The sequence below is a fragment of the Dipodomys merriami genome, unplaced genomic scaffold (genome assembly GCF_024711535.1).
Source record: "Dipodomys merriami isolate MVZ:Mamm:240054 unplaced genomic scaffold, mDipMer1.0.p SCAF_1, whole genome shotgun sequence".
NCBI lineage: Eukaryota > Metazoa > Chordata > Mammalia > Rodentia > Heteromyidae > Dipodomys > Dipodomys merriami.
This window is the reverse complement of record NW_027202270.1, coordinates 25610187-25636989: the sequence shown is the minus strand read 5'-3', so window position 1 is coordinate 25636989 and position 26803 is coordinate 25610187. Positions and strand designations below refer to the sequence as shown.

The window sequence follows — 26803 nt, the reverse complement described above, 5'->3', positions numbered from 1 at the left end:
AAGCCCCATGACCATGATCTCTCTGAGATCAGGACTTTAGTAAGCAGGTTTTTTTTTTTTTTCACTTGAAAAAGATTCATTGGCTTCCAAGTATTTGGTGAGTTTCTTAACTATATTTGACTTTATTTAAAAATGTGTTTTAACACACACAACCTAAAAAATGCATCTTTCATATCAGGCAAATTTACCAATGTAATCACTGCTGACTGAAAATTCCAACAAGCAAGGTTGTTGAGAGATGGCCTTCTTGTGCTTTACCATGAGATGTCAAGGGAGAGTCAGTGTCTTCATGTAGTCACTCAGTCCGTGAGGCCAGGCCCACTGCTCTCTAGCTGTTGCTGTGTGCCACGGGAAACAGACACGTATGTCCTCTGCGTGGAAGGTCGCAGAGGATGCAACTGCTGAGACACATTTGCTACTGACCAAAGACAACTGATGGGGTTCCGTACCTATTCTTGCACATATATATGCCTCCTTTAACCCAGGAGTTGCCCTAAACATTACCGATCCATTGGATGGGTTTTCTTTGATATGAAGGTCATCCTGTGCACACTCTGGGCTCCACACCTAGGTGCCAGAGACTCCTTCCCACCCCCTCAGTTGTGACAACCATAAAATGTTTCTACACACTGTCAAATGCCACAGGGAGGATGAAATCATCCCCCCCCCTTAAGGGCCACTGGCCTAATCTGTCCAGAAAAGGCATCACAGAGGGTGTGCTCAGGAATTAAACAGCACCTTTCCTCCTGCATTTGAACATATCAGTTTCTGATCTGTATTTTTACCAATCCAGTGCAGTATACTTACTCATATAATTTTCCAAAAAACAGCTTTAATGTGATCATTAATAATAGCTGGAATTCACTCATATTAACTTTCTAATGTTTCTTGGAGTTAATTTAGAACATCGTTTTAAGGAGTCAAGGGGCTAGAGATGTAGCTCAGTGGTACAGTGGCACAAACATAACCAAGTCCTGGGCTTGATCACCAGCATTGCCCTCATGTACCCTGGAAAAAGAGTTGAGGGCCGGGAGTGGTTGCATACACCTATAATCTCAGGATTCTGTGAGGCTGAGGCAAGAAGGTCACGAATTTGAAGCTGGCCTATGTAACACTGTGAGTTCCTGTCTCAAAAAAAGGAAATCAATACAACAGCTTTGTGCATTGCTCAGTAACTAGTCAGCTTTCTACCAAACTTGTCTTTTTTTTTGTTGGGTCTTGGACTCAGTGCCTGGGATTTTTTTTTTTTTGCCAGTCCTGGGACTTGAACTCAGGGCCTGAACACTGTCCTTGAGCTTCTTTTGCTCAAGGATAGCACTCTACCAACTTGAACCACAGCACCACGTCCAGCTTTTTCTGTTTATGTGGTACTGAGGAATCGAACCCAGGGTTTCATGCATCCTAGGCAAGCACTGTACCACTAAACCACATTCCCAGTTCCAAGGCCTGAGATTTTGCTCAAGGCTAGCACTCTACCACTTTGAGCCACAGTTTTACTTCTGGTCTTCTGGTGGTTTATTGGAGATAAGAGTCTTATGGCTTTCCTGCTGGGGCTGGCTTTGAACTGCAATCCTCAAATCTCAGCCTCCTGAGTAGCTAGGATTACAGGAATGAGCCACTGTGCCTGGCTTTACTTTGTATGACTGTACAATTCTACCCCAAAGCCTCCTCCAAGGCCAGCACTCAGTTACTTGCCCAGACTCTGGGCAGTTTCTCTATGGCATCTTCTGCAACTTCATGACCCACCCAGGCCAGGCAGCAAGTCAATCAAAAGCAAATGCTTTGGTACCTTTAGGATTTGGTGACTTCTGCAATGGAAGACAGACCAGGAAGACATTCAGGAGGCTGAATGTAAATGTACAGCCGAGAGCTGTGCTGGAGAGAGTAGCCAGTTTTTAGCCCAGGTTGGTCATGGTGTCACAGGCACTTTGGGAAAATTACTTATCAGTAAGCCTAATCCTCTATGGAAGTAAGCAAGGTTGGGGTTCTTCCAACTTGCAGATTTGGGGTTGGATAGAAAAAGCTACTCTGGGTTGTAGCTTCTCTTCAAAATTGCTTGTTCCAAGCTCTGTGGAGCAAGCTATGAATTAGCACAGACAGCTTCTGAGACGCGAGGGAAGTGATGCGAGGGAACGCCAGCGCCGGACAGTACTGAAAGTGTGAGTAGGGAGGTGAGGCAGGAGTCCTGCTCGCATGGATGCTCTAGATCAACACTATCTGGAGAGATCACGAACTGGTCTCTCTCAAGATACAGTCAGAGGAACACTTCTACCATTTCAGTCCAACATAAATCTCATTTTGTATCCTAATAAGAACATCATGGAATGAGACTATACATGTTAGGAACAGTCTTGAATGTAACAATTAGCATACTGGTTCATAACAAGTGAAAGAGAAGTTCACAATTCACTATCTAGAATGCTTAAGAGTCTATTACCAAGACATCTAACAGACTGATGGTCACTGAGTTCCTATGATTGGTCACTGAAGCCAAGAAAAGGAATCTACTGTGAAGTAGAACTGCTACGTATGTGCAGGGGAAAAAGTCTGCCTCTCAAATACGATGGCAAAGAAGCAAGAATTCCTAATTGCAGACAGTTTCCTGTTCTGGAATGCTGATGATGTGAGACCAATTAGAGACAGGCTCCGTGGCTTTATGTGTATCCTTCCACGGTGGTCACAGGAAACTGCTCAAGGCCCCAGTTCCAAGGGGAGGTCACTGGAATGCTTCTGCTCTGTGCCTGTTGGGTTTTCCTCCTGCTGCGCTTTTATTCTTGGCTCAGGCAGTGGCCTGAGATATTCCACTCGGATTGAAGTTCAGGCTTCACTTTGGTTGGATCTCTTACAGGCAAAAGGATAGGCCTGCAGAGCAGGGCAGATCTTTGGCTGATTTCCACACTGCTGAACCCACAGGAATAGGGTGGGGTGCAGGAGTAAGTGTCAGTTACCAGGCATGCGAGTGTGGTTTTGTGGATGGCTACTATGTAAGGCACCCCATAAGGCCACTAGCTATTACTGGTTTTTCCAAGAAACCAAGATGATTACCTAAATCCCTTAGCTAAGGGAGGCAGTTATCAGTTTGGTTGGTGTTTGAGCATGGCACTTGTAAGTAAATGAACATAAGTAAACAATCTGTCATTTCCTTAAATAGGCAATTGGCCAGTGTGCGTACACCCAATGTGTATACTTATCTACATGTACATGAGGTTTCTTCAGAGAAGGTATTTAGAACCCCTTGTTATTGAAGCTTTTAAGGTAAAGATAAATTAAGAACGATTTAAACAAATAAGACTTAGTAGAGTCATTCTTTCAGGGGGAGGAGGAAGATTTTAATAATGAAAAGTTAATACAATTTCAGTAAGAAACTCATTATGATTGGGTGCTGACAACTGGAGAAGAGGGTCCAAGTTGTGTAGCAGCTGCCTGCAGACCACCTCAGCTGTCTGGCCAGAAATCTAGCCTTCAAAGACTCCTTCGCTTTGTTTGCTGTGTGAGGACCCAGCCAGAAGCAGGTAAAATGGGAGGAAGAAAACAATGGGGTAGGAAATCTTGGATTATAAGTCCAGGAGCTTTGCAGAGGGGAAATATAGACGTTTTGGCCTATCACATTAGGGACTGCTCATATTTATCACCAGCGCCTCCCCTTCCCTTTCTTTTGGCTGAGCATGAGGAAATAGGGGGACTACAGATGTATGCATAGGTTTGATTTGGCCTGTTTGAGACTGGAAAAGATCCGTATTTCAGACTAAATGTCTGGTAAATTTAGGAGCCATGTGATAGTTTGCAAAGCTACTGCAGCAGCCTTGAATGGAATACAGTAAGATAAAAAAAATAAGAGATTTCAATTAGGCAATATCTATCTGGCTCTTCATCTCTCTGTTTGTATACAAAGTATCTTTTTAAATCCTTGCAACAACAGCTGTCTGAGCTAGGTATTGTTAAGTCTGTCAGTAAGTTCTTAAATCTGTCAGTAAATTAGCAGAATCTATACAAAATAATGAGTAGCAGCTTATCTGGTCCCAGAGTGAGTTAATGAGTGTACGACTTTGGACTTGATTCCAATCTTGTGATCTGAAATCAGACCCTCTTTCTATGCCACAGTCCTTAAGTTATTCAGCACATATCGAAAGACCTGCTAAATCCCAAATCTGGGAAGTGGTATGTCCTGCCATGATCTTTTTATCTGCCCTTTAAGCCTGAGTTAATTAAGGAGTAGTTTCCTCAGCTTGCATCCAACAAAGCATCTGGCTTTCATAGGTCTTGGACTTTGAGTCTGTAAACCAAGCTCAGCTAATACCTTTGACAAAAGCATTACTTAAAATCTGGATTCAAAATAGAAAGCAAACAGGCACTAATTAATTCATTTGTTAATTTCGCTACCCCACTGTGGACATTAAGACACTGTCATTGGTGCAAACGCTTAGTAAGGCTTTCTGCTAATCTTCAGATAGTGGCAGAACTTCTGCCATACTCTGGCATGGGATCAAACTGGAGGAGCTATTACCTGATTGCAGAGAATTTTGGGGAGGGAAAAACTGGTATTTCTGATTCAGCTGAGCATTTAAGGTTCATCTTACTATAATTCTCAGAAAACAAATGCCCACCTTTTCTTGGGATTACTTCAGGAAATTTATTGAAAGATTTAAACACTTCCTACCACTGATGGAAAAGCTAGAACACAGTGTAATTATTGCCACTGAGGACTGTATCGAAAGCAATGGTTTTGTTAAACTTCCTAAAGTGGTTCAAGAGCCAACAAGTCTAAGGGACATTTAGAAATGCCTTGCTAAGTCTAAGATGATGGCAGTCGAATATGAGAATATTAATAATCTTAGTTTATATATGCACTTCTTCCATTGATTCACCAGTCTTTGTTTTTAAATGTCAAACTAAAAATTCAACAGTCGTGTTTTTAAGGCAAACCTTTTCAAAAGAAATAATAGTTTAGGGCTGGGAAGGTAGCTCAGTGGTAGAGTGCTTGCCTTGCATGCATGAGGTCCTGGGTTTGATTCCTCAGCACCACATAATCAGAAAAAGCCAGAAGTAGCACTGAGCTGAAGAGCTCAGGGACAGTGCCCAGGCCCAGAGTTCAGGCCACACAACTGGCAAAAAAAGAGAAATAATAGTTTAGAATACATACAATAACTTACCTAAGACTGACTGAGACTCACTTGCTTAACATACTGAAGTTCCTCAAAGTGCTACAACACTTAATAGAGCCACACACATGCACACGCATGCATGCGCGTGTACACACACACACATACACAAAGCACAAAAGTTTACAGGCAAAGGTGTTAGAAAATGTAAAAAAAAAACTAGAAAATAAGACAATCTAACGTGATTATTTCTTATGAGTATTATTGGTTACTGATATAAATTTAAAGAAAGAAATTTAAAAAAAAACTAGTAAACAGGGTGCTGGTGACTCATGCCTATAATCGTAGCTACTCAGGAGGTTGAGATCTGAGGAGTGAGGTTAGAAGCCAGCCGAGGCAAGAAAGTTCATGATGCACTTATCTCCAATTAACCAGCAAAAAGGTGGAGTAAAGCGGTAGCTCAAGAAATACAGTGCTAGCTTTGAGAGAGAAAAAAAAAAAAGCTCAGGACAACACCCACGCTCTGAGTTCAAGCCCCAAGACTGTCTCTCCCCATCCGCCAACAAACAAAATACTGTAGATTAATCCCCAAATTTTTTCTCATGTCACCAAGACAATTCTCTTAGCAAGATGGCACTTGATAACTTACTGCAAGTTGATTCATTCTAGGCCTGTGAAGTTCAGCAAGGGAATCTTTAGAGCCATGGCTGTGCTAACCAATGACTAAGTAAGCTTGCTCGCTCGCTTGCTTGCTTGCTTCCTCCTTCCTTCCCTCCCTTCCTCCCATCTTTCTTTCCTTCCTTCCTTCCTTCCTTCCTTCCTTCCTTCCTTCCTTCCTTCCTTCCTTCCTTCCTTCCTCTCTTTCTTTGTCCTGGGGCTTGAACTCGGGGCTTGGGTGCTATTCCTCAGCTCTTCAGCTCAAGGCTAGCGTTTTACCACTTGAGCCACAGTGCCACTTCCGGTTTTCTAGTAGTTTATTGGAGATCAGAGTCTCACGGTCTCTCCTGCCCGGGCTGGCTTTGAACCGCGATCCTCAGATCTCAGCCTCCTGAGTAGCTAGGATTACAGGCGTGAGCCACTGGCATCTGGCTAAGCTTGCTTTCTTTCATGTTCTCTGGTTGGTGTTCTAAGCAAGATCTGCAGGTTCCAGTGTAGGAAAACTGAAGTGAGGAACCTTCCAGTGCACTGAGGCTGGAAGAAAGAGGCTGAAGTAAGTCTCCTTTTTCTCCTCCCTCCCCCACTAGGCCCTTCTGTTCCACAGAGCTGGGGAAGAGGAAAGTCACCTTTCTTTCTGGAAGCTGTCACATTCCCATCATTTCCTAGTCCCTAAAAGTTGGAGTTCCTTTTAGGCCCTGGGACTTGCTCCCTTCCCCTACCTCCTCTTCCTTGCTGTCAAAGAACACTTGCTTGACTATTTCAGTTCTAAATGTTGAAGACTTTCTTTCATTGATGCAAGCTTTCCTGCCAAAGCTCTGAAATTTCCTTTATTTCTCTACCACCAAGGATTCTAGATTTCTAGCGGGGCGGGGGCGGGGGGGGGGGGGGGAGAAGGAGGACTTTCTATTAAAAGGATTTCTAGCCGGGCGCTGCAGAAAAAAAATTGGAAGTGCACTGTAGCTCAAGTGGTAGAGTGCTAGACTTGGGCTGAAGAGCTGAGGGACAGCACCCAGGCCCAGAGTTCAAGCCCCACGACTGACCAAAAAAAAAAAAAAAAGGATTTCTAAGGAGAAAAAAACTCCCAACATACCTAGATTCTCTTCTTAAGAAACAGGTTTACAATACTTCATCCTTTCATTCTGAAGGCCATACAGGATCTTCCAATTTAAGTTAAAGTTGTTCACATTAGTTAGTGACTTCCAGCATTTTCCAGGGCAGCCTTTGAAATAACCTCTGGTTCATTAGTTGCAAGTGTGTTTATTGTTATTGGTTGTATAAAAGGACAAATTTCACATTCCTTCCTTTTTAAAAATTTTAGCTGTATTGTTTGAATTAAGAGCCTTGAGCTTGCTCAATCGGCTTGCTTGCCCTGCCAGAATTCTACCATTTGAACCAAGCCTCTGGCCTTGCTTTTATGCTGGTAATTTTGGAGCTGGAGTCCCTCAGACTTGGCTCAGAGTGGACTGGCTTTAAATGATGATCCTTGGGATCTAAACCTCCTGAGCAACAAGGATAGGCATGAGCCACTGGTGCCCAGCTTACATTACTTCTTTTTAATGCTAACTTTTTATATTTTTCATCAAAAGACTGTTAAATTTTGCCCATTAACTGTGGGAACAACCACCACCACCAACCACAGTAGAAGTGAGACTAGGTGAGGGTTTTAGAGCCTTTTACTCCGTGATAGTTTGAGGCTCTCCTAAGTTTCAGGGCTAATGTTCCAGCAATAGGGTAAGGCCAAAAGCTCCCTAAACCGTTACTTAGCCACCAGTCTTACCCATGTAGTGTTGAGTAGGGCTCAGGCCTCCATGAGGATAGCAGTCATGGGCAGGTGAATGCTCAGTTTCCAGCTTTCTAGAAGTTCTTTGATCTGGTATGATCTAGGCAAACAGTAACTTCTGTTCAGAGTGTAAGCAGAGAAATCCTTCACCTTTATCCCTATTTTAAGAATTTCAAGAGTATCAGAAATTGGACAGTTGATCGTAAATGGTAGTTGTAGTTTTTTTGTGGATGGTGCCCGATGCAGCACTGCTGAGTACTTTAGTATTTAGAACCCTGAGAGTATGATAATATGTATTAGATGCTAAGGCTATGATAATATGTATCAGAGGCTGACATTAAGTTAAGAAAGATTTTTTTTTTTGCCAGTCCTGGGGCTTGAACTCAGGGCCTGAGCTTCTTTTTTGCTCAAGGCTAGCACTCTACCACTTGAGCCACAGTGCTACTTCTGGCTTTTTCTGTTTATGTAGTGCTAAGGACTTGAAACCAGGGCTTTGTGCATGCTAGGCAAGCGCTCTACTTCTAAGTCATATTCCCAGCCCCAAGAAAGAATTCTTAAAGGCAATTGCCAGGACCTATTATCACTGGAACTCTCACAATTAGTTATATAGAAAAAAAATCTCAAAATATCAAAAACATATACTGACAAAATCATGATACTGTTGTACCATCAGTAATTTTCAAGCACAAAAAAGTTCATTTCAGAACATACTCTGTTCAGTCTGAAAGCCAACAGTTTTTGTGTACAAAGGTAAATATTCCTTCTCTTCCCTATTGTGTATTCAGGTTATTTTATTTACAGTCCCATGGGGAAGAAGAAAGTCTACAGTAGAAAAAAATGGCCTAAAAGATATTTGGAAAATTATCTGAATCGTTTAGCAAAGCTGAAACTTTTAACGTCATTTCTTTCCTGACATTAAAGTCATCACTGGCGTAGCAAATCACATCTGTCCCTAATAAGACAAGGTCAGCTATCATCCAATAAAGTCACACATCTTGGTGATGTCTATTAAGATAACAATTTCTCTAAAATCAGTTTAAAAACCATTTGAGTTATATGTTAATAAGCACAGATTTGCAAAATTCTTCATTCATTCTTGAATTATTTAGTGAGTAGTCACAACAGAAGATTCTAGATGGAGCCATGAGCAAAACAGAAAAGTCCATTTCTTCATGAAGTTTAATAGCCTTTGAAAATGGTGGACTGGATCAGTGTTTGAAGCATAACTGGTCAATAGCACCGAAAACATCATGACAAATCCAAAATGCTAAGCTGTGGAATTGAAGCAAAGTCCTTCCACCTTTGGTCAATAGGAGCCTGGGGCGCCATACACCTGGCACTACGCCTAGAGGAGGGGGCTCGTCAAAGGTCACACAGTAGTTAGCAGCAGAGTTAAGAATGGTGCTTGCTTTTCTCTATTCCTTCTCCAGTGATCTTTCCATCAACTAGGCTGTCTCTATTTGTTAAACTGCAATGGTTTTAGAACCAGCTGTATTTTTTTCTCCTGAAAGTACATATCAGTAAATAGTTATAAGTTAAACGTGATTACTGTTTGAATCAGATACACTGTGGTAACAAGCAAGATATAAAATTATATTCCAGTTGCACAGATGTACAACTATGTGTAGAAAAAGAATACATTATTTGGGTATGGTGGATATACTTGTAATACCAACAGCTGGGAGGCTGAGGCAAGAGGATCTTGAATTTGAGGCCATCCTAGCTAAATACTGAGATCTAGTCTCAAAAAAAATATGGAAAGGTTCCTTTTTAAATACTTCTGTATATAGAAATATAAAAATTAAAGTTTTCTATTGGGAACATGTACTAATTTTGTGTTGGAATAGCACTTAAAGATGAACATTTTTCCCTCTCTAAACAATAAAAAAGTAAGTTCTCTGGAATGCTTAAAGACCAGACTGCACAATGTTAACCTAACTGGAAGCTTGTCTGAGAGGAGACAGCAACCATCTATTCAAGTGACCAAATGGCCTCAAAGCACAATGGTGACCTTACCAGCTAGGACTGTGTTTGTAAGGCACCATATTTATCAAGTGGCTTAATGGAATAAAGGGTCAGGTCAGTCCTGTGGGTTTACAACAAGTCTCATCTGACATTCCAAAACACTTGACATGTGACTACAGGAGCCATCAGGACAAGGTAAAATGTTATTTACCAAGTTACTCTTTGATCAAGTTAAAAAAAAAAAAACCTGAAAAGCTTTGCACTTTGCTAATGAGTTTTTTTTTTTTCTCAAGGAAAACTTTCAGTGACAAATACATACACTCAAGAGTGACCAAGGTGAGCAGAATCGGTACATCTTCTCCCTGCTTCTGCCACTCACAGGACATAGGAGTTTTGTTTCTTCCTGGACTTTTCTAGACAGACTCCATAGTCCCTTCTGTGCCTATAAGGTAATGATTTGAAATCGCAAGCATAAGTCTCTTCTTTGCTGTCAGTGTGAGAAAACCACCAGGAAAATTCCTCAACCTGGGCCTCATGCCTGCAATCTGAACTATTCAGGAGGATGAGATCTAAGGCTCAAGCTTCAAAGCTAGCTGGAGCAGGAGAGTCCAGAAGAGAGACTCTGTCACCAATTAGGCCACCGAAAATCAGAAATAGAGCTGTGGCTCAAGAGTGCTAAGACTTAAATGAAAAGCTAAGAGGCAGTACCTAGGCCCCAAGTTCAAGTCCCACTACTGGAATGAAGAAAGAAGGAAATAAACTCCTCAAAATACTCCTCTTCAATCCCAGAAACAGAACAAAACAATAAGCAGATGCAATCAAGTGGTTGCCCAGAAAAGACACCTATGAAGAGGAGTCCAGATTTCCTTTTGCTTTGTCTGAGATCCCACACCTCATTACAATACTCAGAGAGTGGCTGCTTCCCAAGGAAAGCCACAGAAAGGAAGTATCATTAAAATAGTATATACATTGGGGGAAGTTTCTCCCTCCCTTAAGACTGACCTAGCCAAGGCTGCTGTCCTGTATTGTTGAACAGGATGTAACAAGACTGCCAACCACAGCCCACAAACCTGCTAATTAGGTGCACTGACAGTGTTTGCTTTGGAACCATTTACCAACAAAGGAATGTGTCAGGCTGATTAGTAAGAAAAGGGTATGTAATGTACATGCACTGGAGTCCAGATGAGGACATAATCCAGGTATTCAGTCTGTTTGTGCAAGGACTCACAAAAATGAAGGCTGAACAAATAGGAAGCCACAGTGAAAGTCTAGCTTGAAGGGAGGTCTTTTCTCTCTCAAGTTTGATTTCACCCCTTCCCCCCAATTCTGACCAAACACTTAACCTAAAACTCTCTTTGGAGAAGGATAAATTAGAGTTGGCTCCCTGGAAAAATGGAGGAGCTTTGTCAGGTTGCTTGTAAAGGCACAGAAGTCATTGATAACTTGAAGTAAAACCCTCTCTACAGGCAGCTGTGGGGGGTAGGGGGTGTCTCGGCCACATACTGTGCTTACATACACAAAGGGAACCAGCAATATAAAACAACTCTAAACAGGCCCTTTGAGTTGTGCTGAGAAAAACCATCATCTCTCCATCTCCAACATTTTATATAATAATTCAGGTTCATTCTTTCTAAACAAACATTAATAAGGTTTGACAATTAGGTATTTGAAGCTTCAAGGAACATACAGAAGAGCTAAGTTCAAGAACAATGTCTGTGCCCCAAGAAGTTTAGGTACTCAGGGCCTTGGTGGTAAGGACTGCCATGGAATGTGACATGACAGAGAGCAATTCAGAAGGTCAAGTGTGTTGGGAGAACTCTCTTTAGGACAAACTGGATATTGCTGGAGTTTGGTCAGAGAGATGTGAACAATGTGGCTGACACTAAGTTCTGGGAGGTCCTTGTCCTGGAAGGTTACCTGACAAAACATTTAAAATGTGCAGAAGAGGATGATCTCTATTAGAAACTCATCTGCTATGGACTTTTCCAGCAGGCCAATGTTCGTTCTCAAGACTGACGTGGGAAAAGTTCTTGGAATGTGTGAAGACGAGATGTGTTTGATGAGTATATTATCTGCTAAGAGTTTGACATTAATGAGTTCAAGGTCCTAGAAACTATCTTTATTTCTTAGAGAGTAACAGGTCAAGATCAACTATGTATAGACACAGTGAAACTGGCAAAGTGCTTGATCTGCATTTTTCAAGCGTGGTGTTTTAAAAACAATGAGCCCTTTTAGAAGAGTAACCTCTGAGCTGACAATGCCCAGTACCACACAGGAAGAACACCTCACTGCCAAGAGAATGTTGCCAACTGGAGGAGGCTGAAGATCCTGCCAGAAAAAGACCTTAAATGGCAGATCAGTTGCTTCAACCTCATCTGCACAGCTGTAGTGTTACTTCACACTTTGACTATGCTCTTCTATCTGTGGGAGTATTTTAAATTCCCTTAAGTAATTAGGTAATTTAAAAGGCTTTGTCAATGTATGTATCATTGTATGTTCTTTGTCAACATACATACACTTGGATGAACTAAACAAACAATAAGCATTTATGGAATGCAAACTTACAGGAGGCCACCAAACTTAATGGTAAGTGATTCTTTTTAGGGAACGTTCGCATCTGAATGCAGCCCAAATCCCTTGGAAGTGTATGGGGTCTTCAAATATTAATCTTTTCAATTTTGCATATGAAAAAAAATCAACAAAGCCAAGTGGATCAGGACAGAAAGGTGAACTCATTTTTTTTTTTTATTACTGACTGAAATGCATGCTTTTTGTTTTTCTTCTTTTTTGGGGGTGGGGGTGGGGGGCGTGGGTCCCGTCGTGGGGCCTGAACTCTGGGCATGGGCGCTGTCCCTCAGCTCTTCAGCTCAAGGTTAGCGCTCTACCACTTAAGCCACAGCGCCACTTCCGGCTTTTTTCTTTTTGCTTATGTGGTGCTGAGGAATTGAACCCAGGGCCTCATGCATGCAAGGCAAGCACTCTACTACTGAACCACCTGCCCAGCCCTCCTTTTTGTTTTTGAGATAGTATCTTGATATACAGCCTAAGCTGGCCTTGAACTCTTGATCATCCTTTCTTAGTCTTAAGCCTTCCCAGTGCTGAGATTAACACTGGGCTTGAACGTTTTTTTCCTTTTTCTTTTTTTGGTGCCAGGAACTGGGGCTTGAACTCAGGGCCTGGGTGCTGTCCCTGAGCTTTTTTGCTTAAGGCTGGTGCTCTACCATTTGAGCCACACCTCTATTTCTGGCTTTTTTGGTAGTTGTTAACTGGAGATAAGAATCTTACAAACTTTCCTGCTCTGGCTGGCTTCAAATTGTAATTCTCAAATCTCAACCTCCTAAGTAGCTAGGATTACAGGTATGAATTACCTGGCCCCACCTGAGTGGTTTTTAAGATGAAGTGTTACGTATGGGATATTTCAATATTCAAAAAATGATATTTCTATAGAACTGTTGCAAGCAGGGTGGTCCCCTTAGCATCACTAGGGGAAGATTAGTAATGTGTACAACTGTCAGAAAGAAAATTGCAGAGGAGACAATTTAAGGATTTAAAGAACAATCTAAGTCATAACCACTGAGGATTTATGTGCTTTCTTTGCTTGTATTTTCATTGTCTTCCTTAAGTCTTAGATCACCATTAGCCTAATCTTCTGATTTACATTTATCAAAAGTTAGAGCTCTTATTTCTATTTTCCGGGAGGGGCAAGGGCTGTCATTTCTACTTGTTTAGGATGTGGGATTTTTGCCATTGTTTCCAAAGAATGTTGATCTTTCCTAAAGCTGTGCTTTCCTTGTAGGCCTCTAGGGGGTAAATACTGGATTAGGCTTAGGCAAAGCAGTCTTGCAAATCAGGATCTTCCTATTGTATTTAAAACTTTGCAATTTGGATGTTGGGGCTTTCTTATTTAGGTTAAAGAGACACAGGTGTGTAATTTGTGTTTGAGAAGAAAGAATTTCTCACGGTAAAACCGTCAACACTGTCTTCTGAACGGAGGGGAGCTTGGAGGGGAGCTTGGTATGGTGCAACACACTGGGGTTAAATTTAGGATCCAGTTTTCCCAGCCAGCCTCAGTGCCTGGGGGATGTAGGAGAAGTGGGAGCTTGGCTGTGGTTCCAGTCACAATAGTCTTCCATCCACTTATCAAAAGAAAGCACGTCTTTCCCACTGCAGTCTAACCTTTACCTCACAGTACCAAGAGCAAATGCTTTAAGGGAGCAAAGAAAGGGAATATTCTTTAAAATTCAAAATCCTTTAAGTAGGGAGGCTTCTTCTGCAAAGGCAGATGTTTTCAAATTAATCTGAGGGGTAGACTGCTGAGTGATTTGAAGATGACATATGAGGAAGCGATGTATAAGGAAGAAAGCATGGATTTTGGAGGCATTTGGCTTTGTATTTGGGTTCAAGTTCTGGCCTTATCTCCTGGGGCAAGTTAACTGCCTAGGTTAACTGAACCTAGGTTTCCTCATTATTAATCTCTTTAAATGGAGAATTTGCTTAGAAGACTAGCAGAAGAATTAAATGAAGAGGTATGTACATGGCTGGCACTCATGAAAACTGTAGCCCTATTCCCTGTAATCCCAGCACAATCTGTGTGCATCAGAAATGTGGCCTAAAAACTGACATTAGGAACATGTTTTGAAATTACATACTCATGAAGCTTCCTCCTGCACAATGATTAACTTAACAAGGAAAAGGAAGTCTAAGTTGACCAGTGCATGGTATAAGGTCATAATCCAATAAGCACTATGAGTTAGAGCCAACAATGAGGTACCTAGACCAGGGCTTTAGAGCCGAGCACCCTATGCTCACTAGAAGCTTTGGAACTTTCTCTTCCTCATTTACATTGCTCATCACTCTTATGGATGTTGGAGCCGTTCTTGGAGCTCCAGGCCCACTGAACTCTCCTGTCTGCTGTCACAGACAGAATAGTCCAGTAAATCCCTGTGCATCTATATCTAGCTTCCACAACTATCCCTTTGTAACAATCTCTTTCACCTACCTCCATTCTTCTACCCCATCATTAGACTATTCTGAGACAAATCTCATACATTATGTTACTTCACCCAGAAAAATTTTGGTTATGTAGATGTTAGAATTTATCCACTATTCAAATTTATTTTTATTTATCACATTTATTTGATATACCTTAATGGACATGCTTTAAAACAACCGCTTCATGTTTCTAAGTAAAGGTTCCCTTTAATTAATTTCTTACTAATGTTTCCTTTTGCGGTCTCCCTACAGCCTTGTATCCACTGCTTCCTGCAGTTAACTGAAAACTGAACACCAAGAGGAAGTTCAATGGGTTCCTTAAAAGTACTTTCAACCTAGAATTTCAGGACAGCTGATTAAAGCTGCTTCTGGCTCACACATCTTGGCAAGCTAGCAGAAGTGCATCTGATGAAGGAAAGATTCTGTCTAAATAGCTACCTCTTCTCTCTTCCTGCCTAAAGACCCCTATGGGTATGCAGATATTAGTGAGAACCCAGTTCCTTTAACTGTGGCCACAGCTACCTTTTAAGAGTGATTTTCATCCTTCTTAGTCATAATCACGCTAAGTTTTTGAAGGCATAGAATCTGGAATCTAAACAAACCAGCTGGGCCAATGGCTCATGCCTACATTCCTAGCTACTCAGAAGGCTGAGATCTGAGTATTGCAGTGCAAAGGTAGCACAAGCAGGAAAGACTGTGAGACTCTAATCTCGAATTAAGCACCAAAAAGTTGGAAATGGAGCTGTGGCTCAAGTGGTAGGGTGCTAGCTTTGAGTGGAAAAGCAAAGAGACAGTCAGTGTCCCGGCCCTGAGTTTATGTCAGGACCGGAATAAAAAACAAAACAAAACAAAACAAAACAAAAAGCCCAAACTGATTATGTTGTACAGGCAGAAAAACACCTCTGTCCCAGTCAAAGACAAGTCTTTAAAAAGGTTTGTGAAACCCATGCTCAGATCTTAGATTCTAGTGCCATTCTCCAGTAAGGGAAACCAGGGCTTGTTAGACAGATGGCTGTGCCTTGGACATACAGAGAAGGAATACATAGAATGAGCCTGGAGCACTTAGTAATGCAGAAATAAGAAACTGCTCAACTGACTGCAAACCAACACCTTCCCCTCCCCCAAACAAGAAAAACTCTTCCAAGAAAAATCCCGGATGGCGGAGGCCTGAGCTAACTGAGAGCTTGAATGGCCAAAGCTAGAATGACCACTTAGATCTGGATTAGCCAAAGTCTGAACAATAAAGTAGTAGGGTATAATGTCCGAGTCTGCACTGTTTAGAATAAACAACTGAAGAATAATGGGAAGGAGGAGATAAAACCTTTAATATAGAAGGACCCCAAATAATTTGGGGCAAGCTGTACTCCCAAGGGAAAGGAACATAGCTTTCCAGTTTTTAACTGTGGGCTGCACATAGTGACCACCTTCCAGAGAGCACATCTGGAGAGGAAGAAGGGGAACTGTGAGGTGGAGGAGCCCAGCAAAACACTACAGTAATACGTCATATTGTTAGTATGCATTTGTGATATGAAATGATTAAAAAGGCCCTTCATCTTGATCTTCTTCCTCCCTAGCCATATAGATTCATTTCAATCTTAGGAAAAATACCAAGCATACACCAAAAGAGGGATCCCATAAAACACTTTGCGAGGACTCCTAAAAAGTATCAAGATAATAAAACACAAGTAAAGTCATGTGGCAACTACATGTCAGAGTATCCTGGAACATAAAAAGGGTAAAAACTACAGAAATCTAAAAACAAGAACAGAGAACAAAACTATGGGATTTAATAATCAATCAATATTGGTTAGTTAATTATATAAGATGTTAATAGGGAAGTTGAGTGTGTTGAATATGAGAATTCTCTAGAATAACTTTGCAAGTTTTTTGTCAACCTAAAATTGTCAATCTAATACTACCTTAGAATCAACTAGTTATAAACATTAAAATAAAATATTAGGACTTTAATTTTTGTAGTTGAAGATTCACAAATTGAACAGATAGAATTCATTGTCATTTATTTGTCACAATCAATAGACCAATATTAATATGACATTATTAACTAAAGTCTACAATTTAAATTGAGGTTCATTCTGTGTTGTACAATTCTGTGGTCCTGACAAATATACCATGTGATATGTATATAATTATAGTATTAGATAGATACTCTACAGAATATACAAGATAGTTATTGACTTCATCTTAAAATCAGTGTTTCATATAGTCATCTGTCCTCAGTCCTAGAATCCTTGAGAACGAGTGATATTTTCACTAACTGTACTATCTAGAAGGTCATAAAATTGGAATCATATGGTATGCTGCCTTTGCCAAATGCTTTTTCTCATTTAGCAATGTGAATTTAGGTTTTGCCCATGATTTTTCTGTGGTCTGAGAGCTTATTTCTTCTACTGTAGGATAGTATTTCATCATATGGATACACACCATAGTTTGTTTGCCCATGTACCTAATGAAGGATATCTTGGCTGCTTCCAGTTTTGGCAATTATGAATGAGGCATCTATAAATATCAAGTATATATTTTTATATGGTCATAAGTTGTCAATTTATGTTCTTAAAAAGCATTCTGTTTAACCTCCAAATATTCTGGGGTTTTCCAGAGAGCATCCTCTGCATGATTTCTATTCTTTCAAACTTGTTCAGCTATGTTTTATAGACTAGAATGTGGTATTTCTTGGTAAATGATCCACATGAGCTTGAGTGGAGTATGTGCTCTGATGGCTCTGATAAAGCACTGTATAGATGTTAGTTTCATGTGCCATTCATGGTACCATTCAGGGGAACTGGCTGCTTACTGATTTCTAACTGCTGTGTCAGTCAGGTATGGATACTGGGATGCTAAGGTCTTGAAGAATCATAGTGGACTTGTCTATTGCTCCCAGAGGCTCTGCCAGTATATTATGACTCTGTTCATATACGTATAAGATGTTAAAGCCTCTTTGGAGACTTGTTCCTTTTATCTCTTATCTTTTTTTTTCTTTTTCTTTTTGGGGTCTGGTCATGGGGCCTGAACTCTGGGCGTAGGCGTTGTCCTGAGCTCTTCAGCTCAAGGCTAGCGCTCTACCACTTGAGCCACAGAGCCACTTCTGGCTTTTTTTTTCTTTTTTCCTTATGTGGTGCTGAGGAATCGAACCCAGGGCCTCATGCATGCAAGGCAGGCGCTTTACCACTGAGCCACCTTCCCAGCCCTACTTTTATCTTTTTGTGAAAGATTATTATTTCTTTAAATACTCAACAAAATTCACAGGTTAAGTCATCTAGACTCTCTGTGGGAGGCTTTAAAACAGTAGTTCAAGTTTTTAAATTAATTAATATTTTTAACTTAGTGTAGGTGTGTTCAAATTTCTATTTCTTCTTGAGTCAGTTTTGATAATTTTTCTTTCTAGAAACTTGTTCATCTAAGTTGTGTGATTTGTTGGCATAAGATTTTAAATAGCTTTCATAATTCTTTCAATTTCTCTGCCTTCCCATTTCTGCTTTTGATAGTTTGTATTTTTCTCTTATTTTCTGGGTCAAGTTAGCTAAAATATGTTAATTTTGTTGATTTCTTTAAAAAATATTGGTTTTTCTGTTTTCTATTTCATTGATACCTGAACTCTTTTGGCCTCCTGCCTTCTGTTTGTTTTGGATTAAGTAGGCTCTTTTTTTTTTTTAAACCACTTTAATTTTAATTTTTATTGTTATTATAAAAGTGATGTACAGAGGGTTAAGAGTTACCTAGGTCAAATCATGAGTACATTTCTTTTTAGATAATGTTACCCCTTCCCTTACTCTCTCCTAATTTTTCCCTCTCATCCTCACCCACAGGTTGTTTAATTCATTTTCAACATAGTGTCTAGTAATAAGTACCACTGCTACATTTGTTTACCCTTTGTCCCTCCATTTCTGTGTTCCTCCTCCGGACCCTCCCAAATATAGATAAATGAACAAACAAGACAAAAAGAAAAGAAAAAAAATCAGTAACAGAGAAAAAAAAACTTCTTGTTTCCATTTCCTGGAGTTCATTTTGATAAATATTATTTTATATGAACAGAGGCATACAGGCACTGCACCTTTGTTTTAGTATAGGCTCTTCTTTACCTAGTTTTAAAAATTTTATTTTGTTCCATACTGGTGATTGAATTTGTGCTCTACTATTTGAGTTATTCCCCCAGCTCTTTTGTTTTTAGTTTAGTTTTTCTTCTAGATAAGGTCTTGTGCTTTTGCCTGGGCTGGCCTCAGTCTGAAATCCTCCCATCTCTGCCCACTGAGTAGCTAGGATTATAGGTATGCACCACCATGCTCAATGTCATCTAGTTTCTTGAGGTGGAATTTTAAGTTACTGATCTGAGATTTTTTTTTCTGGACATAGGCATTTATAGCTCTAAATGTCATTCTTAGCACTACTTTTGCTATATTCCATATATTTTGATACTCTATTTTCATCCATTTCAAATTATTTCAGAAGTTTCCTTGTGGTTTCTTCTTTAACCCATGACATGTTTAAAAGTATACTTTTTAATTTCTGCTTATTTTAGGGTTTCCCAGATTTTTTACTGTGGCTCTTTAATCTTCTGTGTTAGACAACCATACTTGGTACACTTTCAGTCTTTTAAGTTTACTGACATTTGTTCTGTGGCCCAAAATATAACTTATTCAGTTGGAAGCATTTTACAATTTTAATTTTTATTACAACATAACTCACATATCCTAAAATTCTCCCTTTTAAAGTAGATTTTTAGTGTAGTCACCAGATTATACAACCATCACCACAATTTAATTCCAGAACATTTTGTCATCAAATACAACCCTGTACTCATCAGAATTACCCCCTTTCCCTCTTCTCCAGCCCCAAGGGTCTCTATGTATTCACTGCTTTTAGACATTTCATATGTATCTAGCTTTTTTATTTTTGCCAGTCCTGGGGCTTGAACTCAAGAGCCTGGGCACTGTCCCTGAGCTTCTTTTACTTAAGGCTAGAGCTCTACCACTTGAGCCACAGCACCATGTGTGTGTGTGTGTGTGTGTGTGTGTGTGTGTGTGTGTGTGTGTGTGTGTGTGTGTGTGTGTGTGTGTGTGTGTGTGTGTGTGTGTGTGTGTGTGTGTGTGTGTGTGTGTGTGTGTGTGTGTGTGTGTGTGTGTGTGTGTGTGTGTGTGTGTAAGGCTAGAGCTCTACCACTTGAGCCACAGCACCAGGTGTGTGTGTGTGTGTGTGTGTGTGTGTGTGTTACTGAGGAATCGAACCCAGGGCTTCATGCAGGCTAGGCAAGCACTCTACCACTGAGCCATATTCCCAGCCCCTGTATCTAGCTTCTTTCAATTAACAGTCATGTTATTTTGGGGGTTATTCCATGTTGTGGCATGTAAATTTCTTTTTTTAGGCTAAATAATATTTTGTTGTTTGAATATGTTACATTTTGTTTAATCATTCATTAGTTAGAAGACATTTTGATTGTCTCTATTTTGTAGATATTAAAAGTATTGCTTGGGCTGGGAAGGTGGCTCAGTGGTAGAGTGCTTGCCTTGCATGCATGAGGCCCTGGGTTCGATTCCTCAGCACCACATAAGCAAAAAAGAAAAAAGCCGGAAGTGGTGCTGTGGCTCAAGTGGTAGAGCGCTAGCCTTGAGCTGAAGAGCTGAGGGACAGCGCCCAGGCCCAGAGTTCAGGCCCCATGACCGGATCCCCCCCAAAAATAAAAATAAAAATAAAAGTATTGCTGCCGGGTGATATTAAAAGTATTGCTGCCAGGCACTGGTGGCTCACGCCTGTAATCCTAGCTATTCAGGAGGCTGAGATCTGAGGATCATGGTTCAAAGCCCGTGAGACTCCTATCTCCAATAAACCACTAGAAAATCGGAAGTGGCACTGTGGCTCAAGCGGTAGAGCACTTGCTTTGAGCTGAAGAGTGCAGGGACAGCACCCAAGCCCAGAGTTCAAGCCCCATGACTGACCAAAAAAAAAAAAAATCTATATCTATCTATCAAATAAAAATATTGCTGCTGTCAACATTTATGTACAAGTTTTTGTGTGGTCCACATTTTTAAAAGGTATCTAAACATAAGCTATGAGCTAAGTACCTATATTCAGAAAACTGGAGCTGGACTGTGTGTGTGTGTGTGTGTGTGTGTGTGTGTGTGTGTGTGTGTGTATGCACACGCATGTGTCTATGTATGTATGCATGTATGTATCTGTCTTTCTGGAAGTGGGGCTAAAACAAGTTTCTAAATGTTTACAAATAGTCTTTGGGCTTAAAAAGAGGCCAAAAGGGCTGAGTCAAGTCTTACCATCTTAGCTCTACCTGACATGTTTCAACTTTCCCTGGCCATGTGTCGTACCTTCCATTCTGAACCCACAGTATAAATGAGCCCTGCAGGGTAGAAATGAGCTAGCGCATTCATGGCTAAAGAGGCTGTGTGAGCAAGCACACGCACGCACGCGCACACATACACACACAGAGTGTATATATCCATTATGCTCTGGGGATGAAAGGAAAAGTGGTATGTATTATTTTATGATTTAAGAATAGCAACAGTAAAAAACCTGGATTGTGTATTAGTGGAAGAAAAGTCATCCATCAATGAAGATGTTGATGCCCTCATATTAATTTTGGTTAGAAAACTAATCCCACATAAACTCCCACTTTTCTCTCCTTTGGGTCCTAAAACTTTCATCACCTTAGTGCAGCTACTCTGCGGACAAGAGCCTGTGGTGAGCAGGCAGCTGTCCACCAGGGGCCTCTAGTCTTCCTTGCAGTTGATCCAGTGTTGGCATTCCTCTGAGAAGGCAATTTCCCACTTGTTGCCTGTCACTTGGCTCTGAAAAGCCAGGCAGGGTTGGTTCTTCCTCCCGGATCTTCATTCTATCACAGGATCTCAAATACCCTCTTACCTGCTAAGGCAGAGTTAGGCAATTTTTTTGTTTTGGTCTCATTCTGGACAAAGGCAGGAGAATAAGGATTAGAAATAAATATAGAAAATCAAAGGGTGAAAAGCTCTCAGAACAAGGAAAATCTGATCCAGTGTAAGAGACAGAGATATAGTACTTGACTAAAAAGTTGGCCTCATATGGCCAAATGAAACCCAGGTGTTCTTTTGTAAGATAAGATATATTCTGTACCTGCTTGTTGATATGTCCTCAAAAGGATAAAGGATCTCTCCATTGTTACAGATTTCGCAGATGAATCCCTTCTGGCTACAAAGACTGCAGCTGTACACGTGTGCGGTGGCGAATTTAATGACCTTGCCCAAGAATGGAGCCAGCTTTCCCTCTATCACCTGGAGAAGGAGAAATGGGACAGACAAGCACAATCGTTGAGAGCAGAAGTACTGCAAATGTGGGAAAGGAAAGGAATTCCTTCCCTTTACACAACAGGAAAACCTCTAATTATAATTTCTCAGCAACTCCAAGGAAGAAAAGACAGTGTTTTTCCTCCAAAAGAACTCTGGTTTAACCACTGGCAGCTGGAAAAGGAAGATGCCACCAAAATTTCTTTTGCATTCTTCTCTTTGTAGTATGGCACAGGGGACTGAGGATAACTAATGGACACTACTCAAAGAGATCAACTAGCTGGGTGTCAGGGGTTCATGCCTGTAATCCTAATTTATTCAGGAGCCTGAGATCTGAGGATTGTGGTTTGAGTAGGCAAATCTGTGACTCTTATCTCCAATTAATCATAGAAAAAACCAGAAGTGGAACTATGGTTGAAGTAGTAGAGCTTAGTCTTGAGCAAAAGGAGCTCAGGGATAGCAACCCAGGCTCAGAGCCCCAGGACTGGCAAAAAACAACAAACAAAAACAACAACAAACATATAAACAAACAAAAAAACAACAAAAAGACCAACCAAACAAAAAGAGACCAACTTCACAGTTAGGGTGTGGAATAAGAGTAGCCTGTCAGGTTCATAAAGCAGACTGAAAATGTGTAGCGGAAACAGCATAGATGTTTATGTGACAAATTGATGATACTTCTCTGTTGAATCAATGAATGATTGTCCATCCTCTCCACCAAGAATATACAGAAAATGTGAAAAAATGATTTTTTATTTTTTTAAATGCTAGGTAAGTATAATAATTAAAGAAGATGCAATCTGGCAGTTTGAGCACCACTTTCAGGGTTTAATTTTTAAAGATTTCTTAGTGTTTCTAAAAAGAAACAAAATGAAGAGATTTTACATTTAAAAAATTCAGATTTTTGGCTTCTTTTGAAAAAAAACCAGACAAACTAGCAAAACTAGTCTAAATTCCAACACGATGATCGTGACCCTGAGTAGAGGCTACATGCTCCTGATAAAACTCATGCTGGCCACATGACACTGCCCCCACCACGTAGGCTCTTACCTGCCTCCCACTGGGGCTTTATCTGCGGGCCCGCATACATACACTGGTTTGGAACTCACGGTCATTCCTACACTTAACTAGCATTTATGGGCCCCAAAGACTTTTATACTTCACATGCTACTAAAGTAAAGACTGCTGTTACTTCTCTGTCATTAATACATAAACATATACATGCTGCCTTTGATGTAAGAAAAATGCATGACTACAAGAAAAGTAACTATGCCATTTTAGAAAGAGGCTATATTGAAGATAGAAACTAGGGTGGTTTTGAAACACCAGGAGCAAGACCATGATCCTTTAGAACTCTGATAACAGTGCTTCATTCTGGAGAGAAGGAGTCAGTAGTTTAAGAAAGTGTATATTAGCCGGGCACCGGTGGCTCACGCCTGTAATCCTAGCTACTCAGGAGGCTGAGATCTGAGGATCGCAGTTCAAAGCCAGCCACGGCAGGGAAGTCCATGAAACTCTTATCTCCAATAAACTACCAGAAAACCGGAAGTGGCCCTGTAGCTCAAGTGGCAGAGCGCTTGCCTTGAGCTGAAGAGCTGAGGGACAGCGCCCAGGCCAGAGTTCAAGGCCCAGGACCACCACCACCACCACCAACAACAACAACAAAAAGAAAAAAAGAAAGTGTATATTGTCTTTAAGTTTTCCATTTTTTATTTACGTTAGTTGTACAAAGGAGTTTCACTGTGATGCACACAATGTATCCTGATCATACTACCCTCTTGCTCCTCCTATTCTCACTTAATTTTCTTAAAACAATTCCAATAGGTTTCTTTATTTTCATACTCATTTGGTGTATAACATACTGTATCTACACCTTCTCCCTTTGCTGTCCTGCCTCCAGCTGGTACCTAGTCCTAAATAGAACTTGTTTCATATTCATATCACTCATTTTTTTTCTTAGTCAGTCATGGGGCTTGAACTCTGGGCCTGAACACTGTCCCTCAGCTCTTCAGCTTAAGGCTAGCGCTCTACCACTTGAGCTACAGTACCACGTCCTCATCCCTCATTTTTAAGGACCAGATTCCATGTATAAGAAAGAAGATGTAATGTTTGTCTTTAAGTCTGGCTTATTTTGCTTTACATTATGATCTCTAGTTCTATCCATTTTCTTGCCAAAACATAATTTTATTCTTCTTTGTCAGTTGCGGGGCTTGAACTCAGGGCCTGGACGCTGTCCCTGAGCTCTTCAGCTCAAGGCTAGCACTCTACCACTTTGAGCCACAGCACCACTTTCCTGCCCTGGATTGCTTCAAAACGTGATCCTCAGATCTCAGCCTCCTGAGTAGCTAGGATTACAGGCATGAGCAACTAGAGCCCAGCTCCCTACTTCTGGTTTTTTACTGTAGGTTCTTTTCTGTCATACAGATTTTCCATAGTGTTTGCATCAATTTACATTTTCTGCAACAGTATATAACAGTTCCCTTTGCCCCACATTCTTGTGGATTTTTGCTTTCTTTTTTTTTATTTTTTATTGTGAAAATACTGTACAGAGGGGTTACAATTACATGGGGCAAGATAATGAGTACATTTCTTATCAAGCATTGTAGCCTCCTCTTTTGTTTCCCCTTCCCATCCCTTCCCAGCCTCCCCCCCCCACCAAAGTTATAAAGTTCGTTTTTCCACATAATGACTTTCTCATTGTTGCAATGGATCCGCCTGTATCCCTATTTAAACCATTTGTTTTTTCCCCCTTCCCCTCCACAAATTATACCAACCTCAAATACAGTGAAAGCAGGGGTTATACCATGGGGGAGGGACATACAAAGCAACCAAGAAATAATCTTATAAATGTGTTAGAAACAATCACCTGGAAGAAAAAAACATTTGAATATATATCTTAGGGTTCATTTCCCTAACATCAATTTATCTGTTAACCTTTTTATTTTTGAGTCAGCATACATTTATGAGGGGGTTTCATTGTGATAGTTTTATGGATGCAAGCAGTGTACTGTATAATGTATTTTAAAATTATTATGCATATTTCCCTGTGCCAAAATGCAGAAAGTAAGCAGAAAAATAAATTTTTCCTTTATAAAGTAAGTAGAAATTTTTTTTTGAGCCAGGCAAGTGTGTATTCCACTATTCTTCAATTCACTTTCTGCTCTGTAAGCTTTAGAAAGCTATAGGTAGCTTTACTATCATTTCTGTTCTCTGAGGTACCATAAACTCTGAAAACGCAGCAAAACATGCTCCCAATACCAATACAGCATACACTCTCCAAGAAATAACCACTGCCAAATCATATACCCAACCACTAGCGAACACTTCCCAGTGTGTCACAGGGTTATTTCTAAACTGTGGGAACAATCCTTCCATTGAGTTTAGATTTCCTCACTTTTCTCCAAAGAGCCAAAGTCAGTGACTCATAAAAGGGGATTGCAGAGTTTAGAACATCCTGGAAACTAGGTGAGTAAAGAGGCTGAGAAGAATTGAGGAATGACCTTTAGATCCTAGAACAATTTTCATGTAGCACCTGAAAAAGCGGATTGAACATCTTGTTCATAAAGCTTTTTCTCTACCTGGACAATTTTACTGTGAAATTATGACAGCTCATTTTACCAACTTTACACTGCTAGCAATGTATTATTTCTATTTAGGGACTTTCATAAACTTTTTGAAAATTAATTTGGGGATTGCTATCTTTGTAATATTTAGTTTGCCTATCAAAAAACATAATATATATCTCTATTTTTAAAAAATTAAATATTCATTTATTATTGCCTAGTAAATTTGTTTTTTTCCTTTCTGTTCCATTTATTGTTTGGGCTATTTCTTTCTTTTTTTTTTTTTGTCAGTCATGAAGCTTGAACTCAGGTCCTGGGCACTGTCCTTGAGCTTCTTTTTGCTCAAGGCTAGCACTCTTACCACTTGAGCCATAGCGTCATTTCCGGCTTTTTCTGTTTATGTGGTACTGAGGAACTGAACCCAGGGCTTCATATATGCTAGGCAAGTACTCTACCACTAAGGTGCATTTCTAGTCCCCAAAAGGAGAGAAGGACTTTTTTTTTGATTGTAAAGATACTGTACAGAGGGGTTACAGTTACATGAGTAATGAGTACATTTCTTATTGAGCATTGTAACCCCCTCCTTTGTTTTTTCCCCTATATCCCTTCCCTCCCTACCTCCCCAACTCCTCCCCCTCCCCCAAGTTGTAAAGTTTGTTTTCAACATAGTATCTTATATGTCTCATTCTTACAATGGGTCAACTTGTATCCTTGTTTCAGCATTTTGTTGAACTTTTTTTTGTGTGTTGTTGTGGGGTTTGAACTCTTGGCCTGGGCACTGTCCCTGAGCACTTCAAAGGCTCAAGGCTAGCGTTCTACCACTTGAGCCACAACTCTACTCCCTGTTTAGGCTATTTCAAGGTTAAAGTAAGTGTGTGTGTGTGTGTGTGTGTGTGTGTGTGTGTGTGTGTGTGTGTGTGTGTGTGTGTGTGTGTGTGTGTGTGTGTGTGTGTGCGTGCATGCATGCACATGCATGCTGCTAGAAGGGCTTGACTCAGTGCTGGGTGCTTTTTTGTTCAAGACTAGCACTCTATAACTTGAGCCAAAGCTCCACTTCTGGCTTTTTTGGTAGCTAATTGGAGATAAGAGTCTCATAGACTTTCCTGCCTGGGCTGGCTTCAAACTATGATCCTTAAATCTCAACCCTATCAATAGCTAGGATTATAGGTGTGAGCCACTGGTGCCCAGTGAAGTTTAAGTTTTTGAGTAAATATTTTTATTAGCTATTACTGGGATATTAGAATACATTGACATTTGTATACATATTACATGGGACCATATTACTGAATTGTCATTAATGCTAATCATCTTTAGGTGGTTTGGGCTTTTTCCTCAAAGCACTAAAACGGGTTCCCTTCCTTCTAATGATCTACCTCTTGTTTGTGGGTGAATTTCCCTGTATACAGTATGGCAACTCTCACTGCTCCCCTTTATCCTGGTCATTTCCTCTATGGAGAGTTTTAC

General features: G+C 40.5%; 1 protein-coding gene across 3 annotated transcripts in view; it reads right to left on the bottom strand.

Annotated features, from left to right (window-relative positions):
• The window catches only part of Plekhm3 (pleckstrin homology domain containing M3), a 176707-nt gene that overhangs the window by 6085 nt on the left and 143819 nt on the right, over positions 1 to 26803 (bottom strand). For 2 of the 3 annotated variants that reach the window (XM_070018417.1, XM_070018412.1), the window contains exon 7: positions 21607 to 21764. In XM_070018417.1, coding sequence (XP_069874518.1) covers positions 21607 to 21764 — 158 coding nt within the window. Of the gene's footprint in view, positions 1 to 7481; positions 7637 to 21606; positions 21765 to 26803 lie in introns of those variants that run through there. The other variant, XM_070018423.1, reaches the window with a different exon arrangement.